Source organism: Impatiens glandulifera, chromosome 5, assembly GCF_907164915.1.
Source record: "Impatiens glandulifera chromosome 5, dImpGla2.1, whole genome shotgun sequence".
Taxonomy (NCBI): Eukaryota; Viridiplantae; Streptophyta; class Magnoliopsida; order Ericales; family Balsaminaceae; genus Impatiens; species Impatiens glandulifera.
In genome coordinates, this window is record NC_061866.1 from 8,672,182 (window position 1) to 8,688,127 (window position 15,946).

The window sequence follows — 15,946 nt, forward strand, 5'->3', positions numbered from 1 at the left end:
GTTGATGGGACGGTTGGGTTTCCAAACCGCGCCTATATAAGGAATCCTTGGGTATTTCATTTCACTCCTACGCGAATCTGCTTTCTCTCTCTAAGCTCTCAAAATCTCTCAGCGGCTATTCTCTTGTCCTCTAAAAAAAACTCTCAATCATCTAAGATGAGTCGAGGCTCGGCTTTGTTCAAACACATGATTCAGGTGGATTTCGAGGAAATCCGACAAAAGGGCACGCCTGCAGCAAAGAAAGTTATTAAACGGGTAACTGAGGCCGGACTTGAGTATTTTCTCGGCGGTCCCTTTATTCTATATAGAGAAGCGGTTGAAGATTTCTTCAACACCGCAACTCTATTTGGCGACAAGATCACCGCGACTGTTAGCGGTACTGAATTCGAGATAACCGAAGAATCGGTTGCGGAGAGCCTACGCCTTCCAACAGACGGCCAAGATGCCTTGTTGGATCTAGAACCAACAACGTTCGAGGCAGCCTGCCAGATTCTCTCAGCAACCAAAGAACCGGTGAAAGTATCTGGTAAGAAAGCGACACTACGATCGGAGTACATACCGCTTTGTAACATCTTCACAAAGTCGGTTCAGGCGAGAGGTGGAAATTACAACAGCCTCACCAAGGCCAAGATCGAGATGCTAGTCGGTTTGATACAAGGTACGAAAGTCAACTGGGCGAAGGAAATATTCCACAACTTGAAAGACATGGTGAATCCGGACTCCGCACGGTCATGGGGATACACCATCCCTCTTGGAAAAATCTTGCTCCATCATCACGTCAACACCGGTCCCGGTGTCATTATCCCATTAGGAAGGTTAATAAGATCCAAACATTTCCTGGAGAGGAGGCAGCCGGCCCCCGGTTCCACAGGTGGCCGAAAGAGGAAACCTGCCGCCAAGAAACCGGCCCCAGCAAAAGAAAAGTCCGGAAGCAAGGACAATGAGAAGATAGTATTCTCGGATGAGGAAGAATCGGCTTCCACGTCTGACCGAACCGGGTCACAGAAAACCGATGAACATCCTTCCGGTAGAGAAGGACCAAATGAAGAAGAACATTCGGGTATAAGTCCTGATAATACCGGTGCGGGCGCAAATCTTGAGAACGCCGATGCCGGTGCAGACGATAGTGAAGAGGAGGAGGGTTCCCCTGATAACGACCAGATGAAGGCCGATATTATAACGCGCCGGATCCTGGAGGACATTGAACTGCGAGTTCAAGCGGTTGGCGCATTATACCGGAAATGGCACGAGTACCGATTCAACAAACTTTACAAACACATGTTACCGGGCCTAACCGACGAACAATGCTTCAGAAGGCGGAATGAGATAGAGGAAACAGTCATGAGCCTCACAAACGCCGAAACTCTTCACGAAGCCTTGGACCGATGCACCATCGTGAGGCCGCGAGCTCGGCTACAAAAGTTAACCGTACGTATCCGAAAGCTTAAGGAAAGGTACGTCGAGGGAACACCGGAGGCTAACTTACAGCTCTTGGTGTTAGAAAAACTTGATATAGCAAAAGGAGAATTCGCAGAAGAAATTGATCGGCTTGAGGTGGTGGTCAGACATCGAGAAAAACCGCACTCTCCAGCTCCTGAGACCGATGACGGTCAGAACCATGGTGCAACACCTCCTCGGGCGGATCCGGCCATAAACGAGACCAATGAAAGAACGCAGACTCCTCTCACCGCGCAACTTGAAACTGAACAACCGGGGGTTTCTGAACCGGGCGTCACAGAAGAAAGGGTCAAGACCCTTATTCAAGAGTTTGCAGACTCAACGGTTCACCCATTAGAGGAGAAAATCAAGAAAACCGTGCGCCTGGCACTCCGGTTCGCAGAAAAGACAAGGTATGATTTGGTAAGGGCAGATGACCGGATCACAACCATCGAAGTTGACTACCGGGACGAAGCGGTTTTGCGCAACAATCATCTTTAACAAACCAAGGCTTGGAAGAAAAGACCTCTAGGATAGTGGATGACTTGGATCGGCTTGAAAGGGAAACCGAACAAGGATTCACAGAGGTAGAAGAGGACCTAGGTTGGAGGGTCACCGATCTGGAAAACATGAATGCGAGCCTTGAAGACCGCAACGACAAGCTCGAAGCCGACCTCAAGGCGCTGACCGCACAAGTAGATGAATTAATCAAGGCCAAGGTGAATGCGGATATAGCGGTTGTGGAGGCAAACGCTCGAGCGACTAAGGAAGTCCAGGATGCACTGGACGAAGAAGCAAGAATAGCAAAGGAGCCACCGCGACTTACTGAAGAAGAAATAGCCGAGCGCGAACGACTCACAGTGGCTAAGTATCCGGGACTGGCAAAGTCCATAGCCGCTCAAGCTGCAGCGGATGCAGAGCGGTTAAATAATGAAAGACAAAGACTTGAGGGATTTGCAACCGCTCACAAGAAGAAGAAAACAGCGGTCCCTTCCTCTTCGGTTCCGGCGAAACGAAAAAGGAAAACATCAAAGAAGGCTCAGGTAGCCGGGCTGCTGGATAGGATCACTGAAACGGTTATTGAAAATCAACCGGACCCGGCTACTCACACCGAAGATGAAGATGAAGAGCAACTAGAGCAGCGTTCTACAAGACAACGAGTCTCCGATACGGCCAGTCAACCGCAACCGGTTAAGAGAAAACAGACCAAGGATATGATGGCCGACTTCAATTTCTCCGACTCAGAATAGGGGCTCACTTTTCTTAAACTATGTTTATTTCAGTATCTATATGATATTTTCGGTTATTTCTCTATATAAAGCTATTTTTGAAACCGGCCTATACTTGCATCTCTACATGGTTTTGATAATTTTAAATAAAATAATCAAAAAGGGAGAAATTGATAAGATAAAAGATAATAAACCTTCCAAAATTTTTCTCAAAATTATTCCAAATTTTTCGAAAAACTCTCCTAAGTCAGTTTCAAAAATCCGGTCAAACAAAGAACCGGCCTACGTTTGCAAACTTACATGGTTTTGATAATTTTAAATAAAATAATCAAAAAGGGAGAAATTGTTAGATAAAATTAGACCGGTTCATAGAACTTAACATAAATAAACCTTCCATGCAGGAACAAGGAACCGGACCAGTCAAACAAATGAACCGGCTAAGAAGATTAACCGGTCAAGATAGTAAACCGACTAGGAACATTCGAAACATGACCTCACAAAGAAAGGATCGGCCAAAGATAAAAACCGGAAACACCAGACAGCCGATCAGCTAGAAGGCAAAGGAATAACCGGAAGCTGTCCGGTTAAACCAATCACACCGGAAGCCATTCGGTTAAGTCAAATGACCGACCAGCATAAGAAGATAATTCGGGTATCTGTTGAGAATGATACCAAAGGAACAGACTGAACACTTCCATATCCATACAAGTCTGAGGACAGTCTGCAGGCTGCAGAAAACCGTCCTACAGGATCTTTCTACTTCAGGATAAATCAGAAAGGAAATCTTCCAAGTACAGACAATTGTCTAACCAACAGTCACCATATTGAGTAAAAGACAAACCTAGCAGGTTTGTCTTACACACTGGAAGAACAGACTGCCAAGTCTGTAAAGTTGACCGCCAGGTCTGAACAATTGACCGCCAGGTCTGTATCAATGAACCTCTGCTCAGCCAATCAAATTCAAGGAAGTGAAATATGACCGTTGGCATATTTCACCTATAAAAGGAGCAGCTGAAGAGTGGGACAAGTGGGATACGAGAGACACAACATAAGGCAAGAGCGATAAGCAATCTACAAGTGATAAGAGTACTCTCTCTAGAAAAAGCCTAAGTGCTAAAGTTGAAGTGTTTATTTTACAATTTCGGTGTAAATTGTAAGGGTGTTATCGAGCAGAAAATAAGCCTCGATCGGATTGTATTTGTATTCCTTAGTGAATATCCTTCTCGCGGTTTCGAGAGGAAGGGGTGACGTAGGAGTTTTATCTCCGAACATCCATAAAATCTGTCTTGTTATTTACTTTCTGCCGGTTCCATTTTCTAACCGACCTACACTAACTTACCTACACCGCTCTAACATACTTGACTCTATCCAAACCGAATCACCAGGTTACAAAAACCGACCCATCAACTTTCAAACCTATATCATCCAAAGCCGGTTCTGCCTATCATATAAGTGTGCTGCTTCAACCTGAAACAAACCTCTTCCGCGCTTGAACCTAGTTCAAGGGTTTGTGACAGTTTGTGTAGTATTGAAACCCCGGTATTAATCTCTAACGGGATTAATCACCACCTTTTGTGTGAAACCCGCTAACCGGTCCAACTCCGGTCCTCCAGCGGCGACCTAGATCCTAACACATATGTTTTATCTCAATTTTTAATGCTTTTTCATGTTTTAATTTCATCGATTCGGTTTTTAGGTTATTCGAGTTATTCAAATTTTTATTTTTAAATAATTTTAAAAACGAACCGAATTTGAATAAATTCTAATAAAATCGAACCGATTCAAATTTATTTTTCATTTCGAATTCAATACTTCATCTACTTTTATTGCCAAATCAATTTGAATTCGAAATAAAACCAAAATTCAAATTTAAAATTTATTTTTTCCGCTAAATGATCAAAACAACTAACATAAATATAATATAAAAAATAACAAATTACAAAAACTATTACACCATATTTGTCATATTTAAAGTTTAGACCAAATATTAACACCTTAAAACACATAAAAAAAAATTGTTAATACCTAATGAAATAGGTAAAAAATATAATTTTCCACTAATTGCTACTAAATCACTAACCTATAGACTTGCATTTCCCCTTTCTTAAATAAAAAAAAAAGACACTATGAAAGTGGAAGGAATGGTTGAGGCAGAGCTCGGCTAAGTTATCCCGTCGATCAGGTCGAGGCGGATCGATAAGCAGAACTATATTGCCGAGCAAACGTTGAAAGAGCGCACCGCAGCTCGAAAACAAGGTGATAGGCTTAGTAGGGATTGAACCTAAACACTCCTATCTCTATACGTACAAATGCGCTTGAAGAAGTTTTCATGTCGTAGTCACTGCGATTTGAGTAGTAAAAGTTTTGTAATTGTCATATGGGAAAAATGGAAAAAATTATACAGAGAAAAAACTTTAACTTGTTGTGGTTGCACAAGGTCATAATTTAATTTATAATTAAAATAAATAATATGTGATTTTTGAGTTAAATTCTATCTCAAAAATCAAATCGAAAAGAATTATTTGAATTCAAATTATTTTAAAATACTTCAAAAATTAAAAATAAAATTTGATTGTTGAACAAATATTATTTATAAACAAGGGGATATATAGCTCAAATAAACTTGCATCTCCATTTCTTTTTTTTTTCTTCTTTTTTTTTTATGTCTTACAAATTTAATTTCAAAAAGAAAAAAAAACATTGTTTCTCATTCGGCAAAACCAACCGATTATGTCATCACCAGCGCCGATTATCATCGACCTTATCCGATCATCTTCTCCAACCTTCACCATCGCTCATAAACCAGCAAAATCATCTTCCTCCAATGGCCAAATCAAACAATCAGATTCACTCTCCACCACTCGCAGGAACGCCATCATCTCATTCTCCTTCCTCTCATCTCTCCTCCTTCCCCTTCCCCTTCCCGCCACCGCCTTCTCCATCGGCATCTGTACGTTTCTCTCTTCTCTAAAACCTTCTATATCTTTCTTATAACTCTTCCTATTCACTGACTCAGCAGGACCAAAGGATTGGTTGAGAGATCAAAAGAAGAAATCGTCCAAGTTCCTTTTAGCTCCCATTGACGCTACTCGCAACAGCCTCCGCACCGCCTATCTCTTACTCAGTATGTTTCCTCATCTTCACTCAGTATCTAATTGGATCGATCGATTGATTGATTGAATTGTGGCAATGGATTAGCTAAATCTGATAACGATGATAAGGACTCGGAAGAGATTCAGAGGCTACTTGTATCAGCTTCTAGGGATTGCGTTCCTGATGAACGTAGTTCATTTGTTACATTTCAAGCTAGTACTGGAGTTGAGGTATGATACTGTGAAGAAATTACTGCATTCAAGCTTAAGAAGCAGAATTAGGGTTTACTTTACTTTGATGATCTATGTTAATTGAGTTAATTGGTTGTTTAGTTGTTTAAGTAAGATATCATGATCTTGTTGCTAGGTTTGTACTTTTCAGCTGATTTTGAAGAATGCAGCTTCTTTACTTGGTGATAAGGATCCTGTGAAGTTAGAAGCTGAAGAACAACTCAGAGATCTTATTAGGTATTGTTGTTTTGTACTAATTTCCTTTGTTGATTTCATAATTTTGATTTCTGATCATATGCATGTTCTTGGATATCATATTGCAAACCTAGTTCACTTTAGAAACTACATCATATGAAACAGAGATAACCTAACAAAAGAAACCTAATTCATGCTAGAAGCCAAACTTAACCACATGAAACAAAGAAAAAACCTAATTCACATAACCACACGAAACCAAGAAAACCCAATTCACAGAACCACACAAACCAAGAAAACCTAATTCAAACTAAAAAACTGAACCACATCAGAAAACCTAATTCACATGAAAAACAAAGATAACCTAATTCACCTTAAATTTCGAACAAAAAAACCCTCATTCATGCTAGAAGCCAAACTTAACCACATGAAACAAAGAAAAAACCTAATTAACAATGAGCAATGACAATGAAAACCAAATTCACATAACCACACGAAACAAAAGAAAACATAGTTCTCACTAAAAAACTAAACCACACCTAATTCACATGAAAAAACAAAGAAAACCTAATTGACCCTAAAATTCGAACAAAAAAACCTAATTCACCCCAAACCAAGAAAATCATATGCACACTAAAACCAAACCAAACCACACAGAAACAGAGGAGACATCAATCAAAACCCATCAAAAACATCAATGCCAAACATTTTGTAGAGGATGTCAAAAGGTAGACAAGTAGAACCCAATCGAATGTTGTTTAATCTCGCACAAGCTTAAACACCCATAGAAAAAACCGAAAACCGAAAGAGTCTTCCTTTGACACGCAAGGATCCCTACTCTTACAGTTCTGAATTTCGAATAGTATTCAAGATCCTCTGTTTTCGATAATCTAATAAATCACTTAATGAAAGTAGATTATCTTTCCATTCATTTCAAAACTTCCATAATCCCTTCCCGAACCAAACATGAATCTTTCGATTCATTTGGCTCTGACGCTCAATTTCTTGAATTACTTATGTTAAATTTCCATATCATTTTTTTTATGTAATGAGCCTATCCTCTCTTTTCTGATCATATTCCAAAATAAAAATATGGAAACTGATGACTAATCCAAGATAAAAATATTCAGAGGACTCTTCTGACCAACAAAAAAAAAAACAAAAAGTAAAAAAAAAGTAGACTTCATAAAAGCAACCTTGAATTGAATATCATTTCAGTGTTCTTCTTATAGTTAATAGGTAGTCCCTTTTATATTATTTAGAATGGAGACATTTTATTTGTGCATGCAGGTATTTTACCTCTCTTAGTGCACAGGCAAACAAAATAGACATTCAGTTGCCTTCTAGTAGGTATGTTATGTGAATGAATTATACTAATAATAATAATTTAGAAATCAGAATTTGAGCAACATTTATATTATTTGCTTTATTTGTTTTGGTATAGGAAACAAGTTGTTGGTGTGCTTATGGACACCATATCATCTCTTGACAAATTTGAGGAGGGTGTCAAAAATTGCCTTGAGATATAAACAACTAGATGCATGAATCCATTTGAAAACTATAATTTATTCAACTAAAAATATCAAGTTGTATCTCAATTCAATTTAGTTTTAAAAACTAATTATTATTTTTTTGTTTGGTAAAAAGTGTGATTGGATATTTTTAAGGATTTTTATTGGGTTTTCTGAAAAAAATTATTTATTTATTAAATTTCAAAAAATCAATCATTTTTTTTTTTAGAATTTGATCATTTTATTAATCTTGATCTAAAAATTATTTCTTTAATTTTTTTTAACTAAAAAGTTAATTACATCTTTCCTACCAAACAAAATATAATTTTTAAAATTAATTGTAATGCAAAAACCTAGGTTTATTTAAATAACATAAATTAATTAAAAATAATCACACTCTCTTATATAACATTCAATTTATTTATTACATTACTAATGTTTTATTTTTAATTATTATTTTCTTATAAATTAATACATTTTAATTATTTTTTCTTCAAACAAATTTTCACATCTTTAAAATTATTATAAATCATTACTTTTTACTTTTTAAATAATTTAAGTATTTAAAGAATTTAAATAAAATATGATCTTAATTATTCTAGGAATATTCTTTCAATGTTTTTATTATTATTATTTATTATGCTCAATCAATAATGTTTATATTGACTCAATAATAAGGGATCCCCAATAATAATATCAGAACTTTTTTAATTAAAATATCAATATATATATGAAAAAAAAAAAAAATCTTCATCCTGTCTGTCTGTCTCTGTCCCACTGCCACTGGGCATTGAACCAAGATAAGATCAATCGATTGCTAAGAAAGAAAGATTTGTGATTGATTTTGTGTTACTTTGATGAATGAAAATCAAAGAAATGATTGAAGAAGAATCAACAAACAAAATTGAGATCTTCAGAAGAACAAGTGAAGTAACAAAATCATAAAACTTTCACATCTTGAAGCAATAATAATGATACTTTAGAACCCTATTATTTATTGACTGCTCTTGCAAGGTTTGCTTTTCCTCCTACTGGTTCTCTTTCTGGGAAGAAGAGGAAGAACCTCTTTCTTTATTTCATCTTCATCTTGTTCCTCTGTTTTCAGTATTTCCCTCTGTATTATTGTTTCTGCATCTTTTTCTTTCTTCTCCAAAACTTGCTTTCTCGGTCTCCCACGTTTCCTTGCAGTTGCAATCTTCTGAAAGGAATCAGCCGCCATTGAAGACTGCTCCTCCTCTTCTATCTCCATTGATATCTCCATTGATTGCTCAAACCATCACAAATAGGTCAACCCAAATTTGTCCCAGTTTATACAGCAGAAAGAAAGAAAGAAACAAGGGCAAGATGGGCAAAAATTAATATTATTTTTAGGATTTATACGGTTTAGTTTGATGTTTATAGGGACTATAAAATTCATAATTTTTAATAAAGATAAAATTTAGTATTTATTTTCTAAACAGCTTTATGTATTTTCTAGAAATTAAGAAAAACGACTATTTTGAATTTTGATTGTATAATTATGAGAAATTAAATTTTGATTTGTATCGGTTGGGCCAATATTTATTTCATGATAAGGCCTGTTTCATAGAAATATTTTATAGTATTAAAATAAATTAAAAATAAAAAATGGTAAAAAGAAGGAAGATGACACGTAAAAAGAAGGAAGATGACACGTAAAAAGAAGAAGATGACACGTAAAAAGAAGAAGATGACACGTAAAAAGAAGAAGATGACACGTAAAAATAAGAAGATGACACGTAAATGAAGAAGATGACACGTAAATGAAGAAGATGACACGTAAAAGGAAGAAGATGACACGTAAACAGAAGAAAGATGACACGTGGCATTTGAATTTTTAATCGAAAAATAAATAAAAAAGAAGGATCTAGAATCTCAAAAGACGGATAAATATCGATTTTTTTCTTTCTTTCATGTAAACTCCTCCTTCTTGTTCTTCAAATTTTTATTACTCAGATCTTCTCTCTCTTATTTCTCCATTTGTTCCGGTCATCTTAGATCTTGATAGATCGATCGAAGATTTACAGATTTTGATCTTATTTATTATTATTATTATTATTGTAAGACACCGTTTCTCTATGTTTTGTTACATAAATTTTGTTTGAGTTTGTGTTTTCGAGTGTCAAATTCTTGTTAGTTTTCCCGATGTTTTCCAATTTTTGGGGTGCTAAAGACTGGGACTACTCAAATCATTTAAATATGAAATGAAAAATCTATTCATTTCATATTAATCTTTTGATTGACCCCAGTATTGCTACAGTAAACATTTACTTGTTTTTGCTCAAAAGTTGGAACTTCATCGGGGAATGCCAAAAAGAATATGATACGTTTATATATTTTAAATTTTCTTTTATATACCTGTATGTGAATTTCATATAACCCTAATAAAACATCTCAACAAAATAGACTCTAAATGAAAAGTACTTGTATGAACTTGGAGCTCAATTTCATTTGCAAGAGAGTTCTGAAGAGATTTTATTTCATAAAGATTGTACAATCACTCATTTATTACATAAATAATATGTATGTGCAAAAATTAATATTTAATTTCTTGTCATTTATTTTTAATCTCTTAGTATTGTTTATCACAAGTATATGATTCATCTCTCAGTTTTGTGTATCTTAATAATATCATTCATAAGGTTTTTATACCTTGAGAACTTATGGTGTTTTGGCATTCTCATCAAGTGTCTTAAAATATTTGACATGTCAATTACAAGTTTGATATGCATGTCTTTTAATGTTGTGTTGGCTTTAATAATATTTTATTTGGGATGGAATAATGATAATCTTTGTATCTACCAGTTTAATTTAGAAATATTCGTTATATATTATTATTATATATATATATATATATATATAATTAAGTATTTTATACATTAACAATTTATATATATATATATTTTTTTTAAAATTTATTTAAAATATTTAAGCATATTTAAACAAAACTAAGTGACACTAGAAAAGTGTATTTCAAGTTTTTTTAAGATCTTATTACTTCTCTTTTCGGAATGAAAGAAAATAAGATAGTTTACTACTAGTGTGCCCGTAAGATAGAGTTTACTACTAGTGTGCCCGTGCCCCTGATGAGACGAGGTTTTAAAACGAGTGTTCCAAGTAAGATGCCAAAAACTTTCCACCTACTACCATAGATAGGGTAGAGAGCTACGTCTGAGCTAGAAAAAAATGTTCTAGAAAAAAATATTGTTAAGTATTCTTGTCTTGAAATAACAGAAAATATATATAAAATGGTGTTACAAATAAATAAAATTTTTTCCAGAAAATATATATAAAATGGTGTTACAAATAAAAATAAATAAGATATACAAAGAACGAAATCACTGATGTTGATTCGAGGCATTTGCTTAGCACATTTCTCTTAAAACAGTTCCACCGTCTCCTATTTGTGTTGAGCTTATCGTAGATACGATAACTGTCTCTCAAGGTACGAATCTAGTAGTGATTCAGTACCAGAATTACTACACAACGAACTTGACCAACGTATCTGAACTATCACCAGGATCAAAGCAGAATTGTGTGAAGTCACAATTAAAATGATGTTTTAAATAAAACCAATTAAAATTCATTTAGGGTGATTGAAAGATACCTGAACTACTGAACTATCACTAGGATCAAAGCAGAATTGTGTGAAGTCACAATTAAAATGATGTTTTAAATAAAACCAATTAAAATTCATTTAGGGTGATTTTATTTAAAAATAAAATCAGATAATGTAATCAATTGCATTTTTATCAATTGCATGTGAAAGGTTTCAAACGTATGCATTTATCATTGCATTTGATGAAAATTTTTCATTTGCACATTGATATTAATACCCATTTAACTGACTCATTCAATTAATATTTAATTCAAATATATTATTTATTTTTATTTAATTAATATTTAATTCAAATATATTATTTATTTTTATGCAATAAAATGTATTATACAAATAAATTAAACCCCACTTGGATTAATGGAAAAATGCTACATTTTGCTATTTTTCCAATGTGGACAAATCCACTAACTCGATTTTATTCTTGGGACTCACCCATTCTAATTTCCATTCACATAATAGAAATAATCTACACAGTCTAAATTCCAACAAGAAAAACTCGACGATGATCTTGACCATCACTAACGTGACGACTCCAACGCGATGTCACCTGAACCACTATGCTTTTCAAAAAAAAGATAACGCGATGTCACCTGAACCACTATGCTTTTAAAAAAAAGAAAGCGAATATATAAACATGTTTTTGTTCATCTTCTTCTTTGTTCTTCCTCCATTCTCCTCTATTTTTTTTTATTCATTTTTTCTACTTCTGGATATGAAGCCTTTTATAGGAAGACTGTTAACGCGAAGAAAATGAGACAACATCCATCGATCTTATCGAAAGAGAGAAGATCGACTCTTTGTTGTTTTGTGGAGGAGTACTTTAAGATCTTCATCGTCGGAATATAGGTCAACAAGAGAGTGAAAAAGCACCTCATTAGATCTGTTGTTCTAGATTTGATGCTCCACCTTGCACCACCTTCACAATATGTGTTGACTTATTATTCTCTCTTTTCATTAATTTTGACTAGTTCTATAAACTAACTAATTATTGTGAAGGTAGAGCAGAGTGGCTAGAGTTATGTGGGAAACGAGAGATTTCAACTTTTTAACCACGCACTCAAAGTCCCCAATATTCTCTCCTTGTTACACTCCTTGTACAAAGAGATCCATGCATCTTTATTTATTTTATTTTACACTCAATTGGCTATATGAGAATTTTCTTTGCGTTGGGCCTTCCCTGTTATTGAGGCTTGATGTCACGGCCCATTAGTGTCACGACCCAATCCGGGGATGTCGAGGCTCATTAAAGTCTTGGCCTCATAGTGTGCTAATGTTCTTAGCTCAAAGGGAGGCCCAATCGTCTAAGGAGGCCCAATGAATCTTCTAATTAAGGAAGAAATTAGAAGATATTCTAATCAAGGAAGAGATTACAAGATATATTCTAATTTAAGTAGTGATATTCTAATTAAGGAAGAGATATCCTAAATTAGTGTAATTAAATTATAATTGGGAGACAATTCCTAATTTAATATGTTGTAAGCCCTAAAATACCTTAGAGATGTTACATTGTGATTATCAAGTATTCATTTTAATACAAATCTTATTCTCAAGTTTTGTTTCTCTCTCTAAGTGTTTTTTGCATTTGAGTTTTCTTGTTTCTAAAAGGCTTATTAAGTTAGAATCTCTTCGATCTAGCTTAGTGCCACACAATCTAAGTTTAGCATGTGACAAGTGGTATCAGAGCAAGGTTGTGCTTCCGCACTCAAGCTGCAAGAGATGGATTCAAGTGCCAACGTCACGTAGGTTCTGATCGTCGAACAAGTGGACAAAGTGCCTAGGAGGGGCAAGTCCGTCGAGAGAAGTACTTCCATAGAAGCTCGGGTGACCCAACTTGAGGAAGGAATGAGCAAGCACCAAGAAGCTCTCGAGGTGTTTAGTACGATGGCCGATAGAGTGAAGGTGCTTGATGAGGAAGGAGAAAAGTTGGAGAATGAAATTATGGGAATTATCAACAACTCGAAACGTAACATTCGAGACGAAGTGCTTGAGATGGTTCAAGTGAATGTTAATGATATCCGGAATGAGGTACTTGAAGCAATCTGTGGAGAAGTCCAAGACACGATCAATGCCTTCCGAAGGGAAATGATGGGAAGGATTGAAGACTTGGAGGGGCGGATTGGGTGGAATGGAGGAGGGGAACTTCGAGGTGCGACAACTCATCGAATTTATGTTCCCAAACCAACTTCATTCAAAGGCTCAAGGAGCGCAAAGGAAGTGGATGACTTCCTATGGAACATAGAGAGGTACTTTAAAGCATCCAACATACTCGAGGATCGTATCAAGTTTCTAACAACGCCATTTTTCTTGATAGATATGGCGTTGTTGTGGTGGAGGAGGCGTGAAACTGACATTGAACGAGGTACGTTACGAATGGAAACATGAGTGAATTTTAAGACCGAGTTCAAACGTCAATTCTTCCCCGAAAACACCGATTTCAAAGCTCGAAAGCGTTTAAGCCAACTTACACACTCCCAATCCATAAAGGAGTATATTAGAGAGTTCCAAGAGTTGATGCTTGAGTTACCTAGTCTCACCGAACAGGAGACCCTGTTCACCTTTGTTAATGGCCTAAAGACGTAAGCTCAATTATAATTACAAAAGGAGAAAGTGCAGAACGTCTCGGAGACAATTGTGATTGCAGAAAGACTGATTGAACTTAAAGCGTCTGTGGATAGACAAAAGTTCAATAAAGATAACAAGGAGGGAGGTGGGGGAGACCGCCAAAGCAAGAAGGGGCAACCAAACAACAATTCCGGAAGGCAAACCAATGAAATGGGTAAGCCTATAACTTTTCATATTTGTGGTGCCACCAACCACCTCAAGTTCAGGGGTCCTTTCCAAGGGAAGAAAGTAGTGGCATTCCAAGGAGCTGAGTCTTCCGATGACGAAGAATGGGCTCAATTGGGATCTTTGAAGTTTCTCAATGCTGTTAAGGCTAGCGTTGTTGAGCCACTCAAAGGAACGAAGAGGGGTTTAATGTTTGTGGAAGTCGTGATCGAGGGAAAGCGCGTGAAAGCCCTTGTCGATATTGGGGCAACCCACAACTTCATGCGTGAAGGAGTGACTAAGGAGCTTGGTCTTCACATCAACCAATCAAGGGGGACCATCAAGTCCGTGAACTCGAAAGCCAAGCCGGTGACCAATGAAGATAAGGAAGTGAAAATCCAAATCGGAGACTGGAACGGAAAGGTTTCATTCTCGGTAATCCCCCTCGACGATTATGACGTAGTACTAGGACTATGATGGTTCGATCAGGTACGTGCATGCATAATTCCCTACTCTAATTCATTGGTCATCTTGGATTACAAAAGAACTAGTGCAATACCGGTGAGAATAGAACTCAACGGAATTGGAATGTTATCGGACATACAGTTCAGCCGAGACCTCCAGCGAGGTGAAGAGGTCTTTGCCGCTTTCGCTATGATGGAAGATGAGGACGATTCCAAGGTGGAAGTAGAATTTCCCAAAGAAATCCAAGAAGTGTTGGAGGAGTTTAAAGACACGATGCCCAACAAACTCCCATGAAATTACCGTCAAAACGGGATGTGGACCACAAAATCGAGTTGGTGATATATGCTTTTCCACCCTCTCACACGCCTTATAGAATGGCACCTCCCGAGTTAAAGGAGTTATAGAAGCAATTGAAAGGGTTGCTCGATGCGGGAATGATCCAGCCATCCAAATCGCCCTACGGTGCCCCGATGCCAAAAGAAACATGATGGGTCATTAAGGATGTGTGTGGACTATCGTGCGTTGAACAAGCTGACAATCTGGAATAAATACCCAATCACGATCGTTGGTGATCTATTCGATCAACTTGGAGGAGCCAAGTGTTTCTCGAAGATAGACTTGCGGTCCAAATATTGACAAGTGAGGATTGCAAAGGGGGATGAGACGAAGACCACTATGGTTACGAGGTACGGGTCTTATTAATTCCCTATCATGCCTTTTGGTCTTACGAATGCACCAGTCATATTTTGCACCCTTATGAACAAGGTCTTCCACCCTTACTTAAATAAGTTTGTGGTTGTTTACCTTGACGATATTTTCGTATACTCGTCCACGTTGAATGAGAATGTGGAACATTTGAGATTGGTTCTCCAAGCCTTGCGAGAGAATGAGTTATACGCCAAATGGGAGAAGTGCTCGTTTACCCAAGATCAAGTGATGTTTCTGGGCCATTGAGTGAAATCAGGGTACATTATGATGGATGAGGTCAAGGTCAAAGCCATTCGATAATGGGAAGCGCCTAAAACTGTGCCTCAACTTCATTCATTCCTTGGTTTGGTGAATTACTACCACAAGTTCATCATAGGGTACTCAAAAATAGTTACTCCCTTGACCGACCTCTTAAAGAAAGATCTATCATGGAGGTGGGATGAAAAGTGTGTGGAAGCCTTCGAGGGACTCAAGACCAAAGTCACCGAACAACCGGTGTTAGCACTGCCGGACCATACCAAGGAGTACGAGGTGTAGACCGATGCATCTGACTTTGCCATCGGAGGTGTGTTGATGCAAGATGGACACCCTATTGCATACGAAAGTCGAAAGTTAAACGACACAGAACGGCGATACACAGTCCATGAGAAAGAGATGACGTCGGTCGTGCATTGC

The 15,946-nt window shown here is 37.0% G+C and overlaps 1 protein-coding gene across 1 annotated transcript; it reads left to right on the forward strand.

Moving 5' to 3' along the window:
* Positions 1 to 5,363: 5,363 nt before the first annotated feature.
* On the forward strand, positions 5,364 to 7,843 carry LOC124938586. The gene is made up of 6 exons (XM_047479054.1): positions 5,364 to 5,616; positions 5,683 to 5,790; positions 5,865 to 5,989; positions 6,126 to 6,226; positions 7,475 to 7,534; positions 7,629 to 7,843. Exons 1-6 carry the CDS (start codon positions 5,397 to 5,399, stop codon positions 7,711 to 7,713), a joined length of 699 nt encoding a protein of 232 aa, XP_047335010.1. The 5' UTR covers positions 5,364 to 5,396; the 3' UTR covers positions 7,714 to 7,843.
* Positions 7,844 to 15,946: the final 8,103 nt, after the last annotated feature.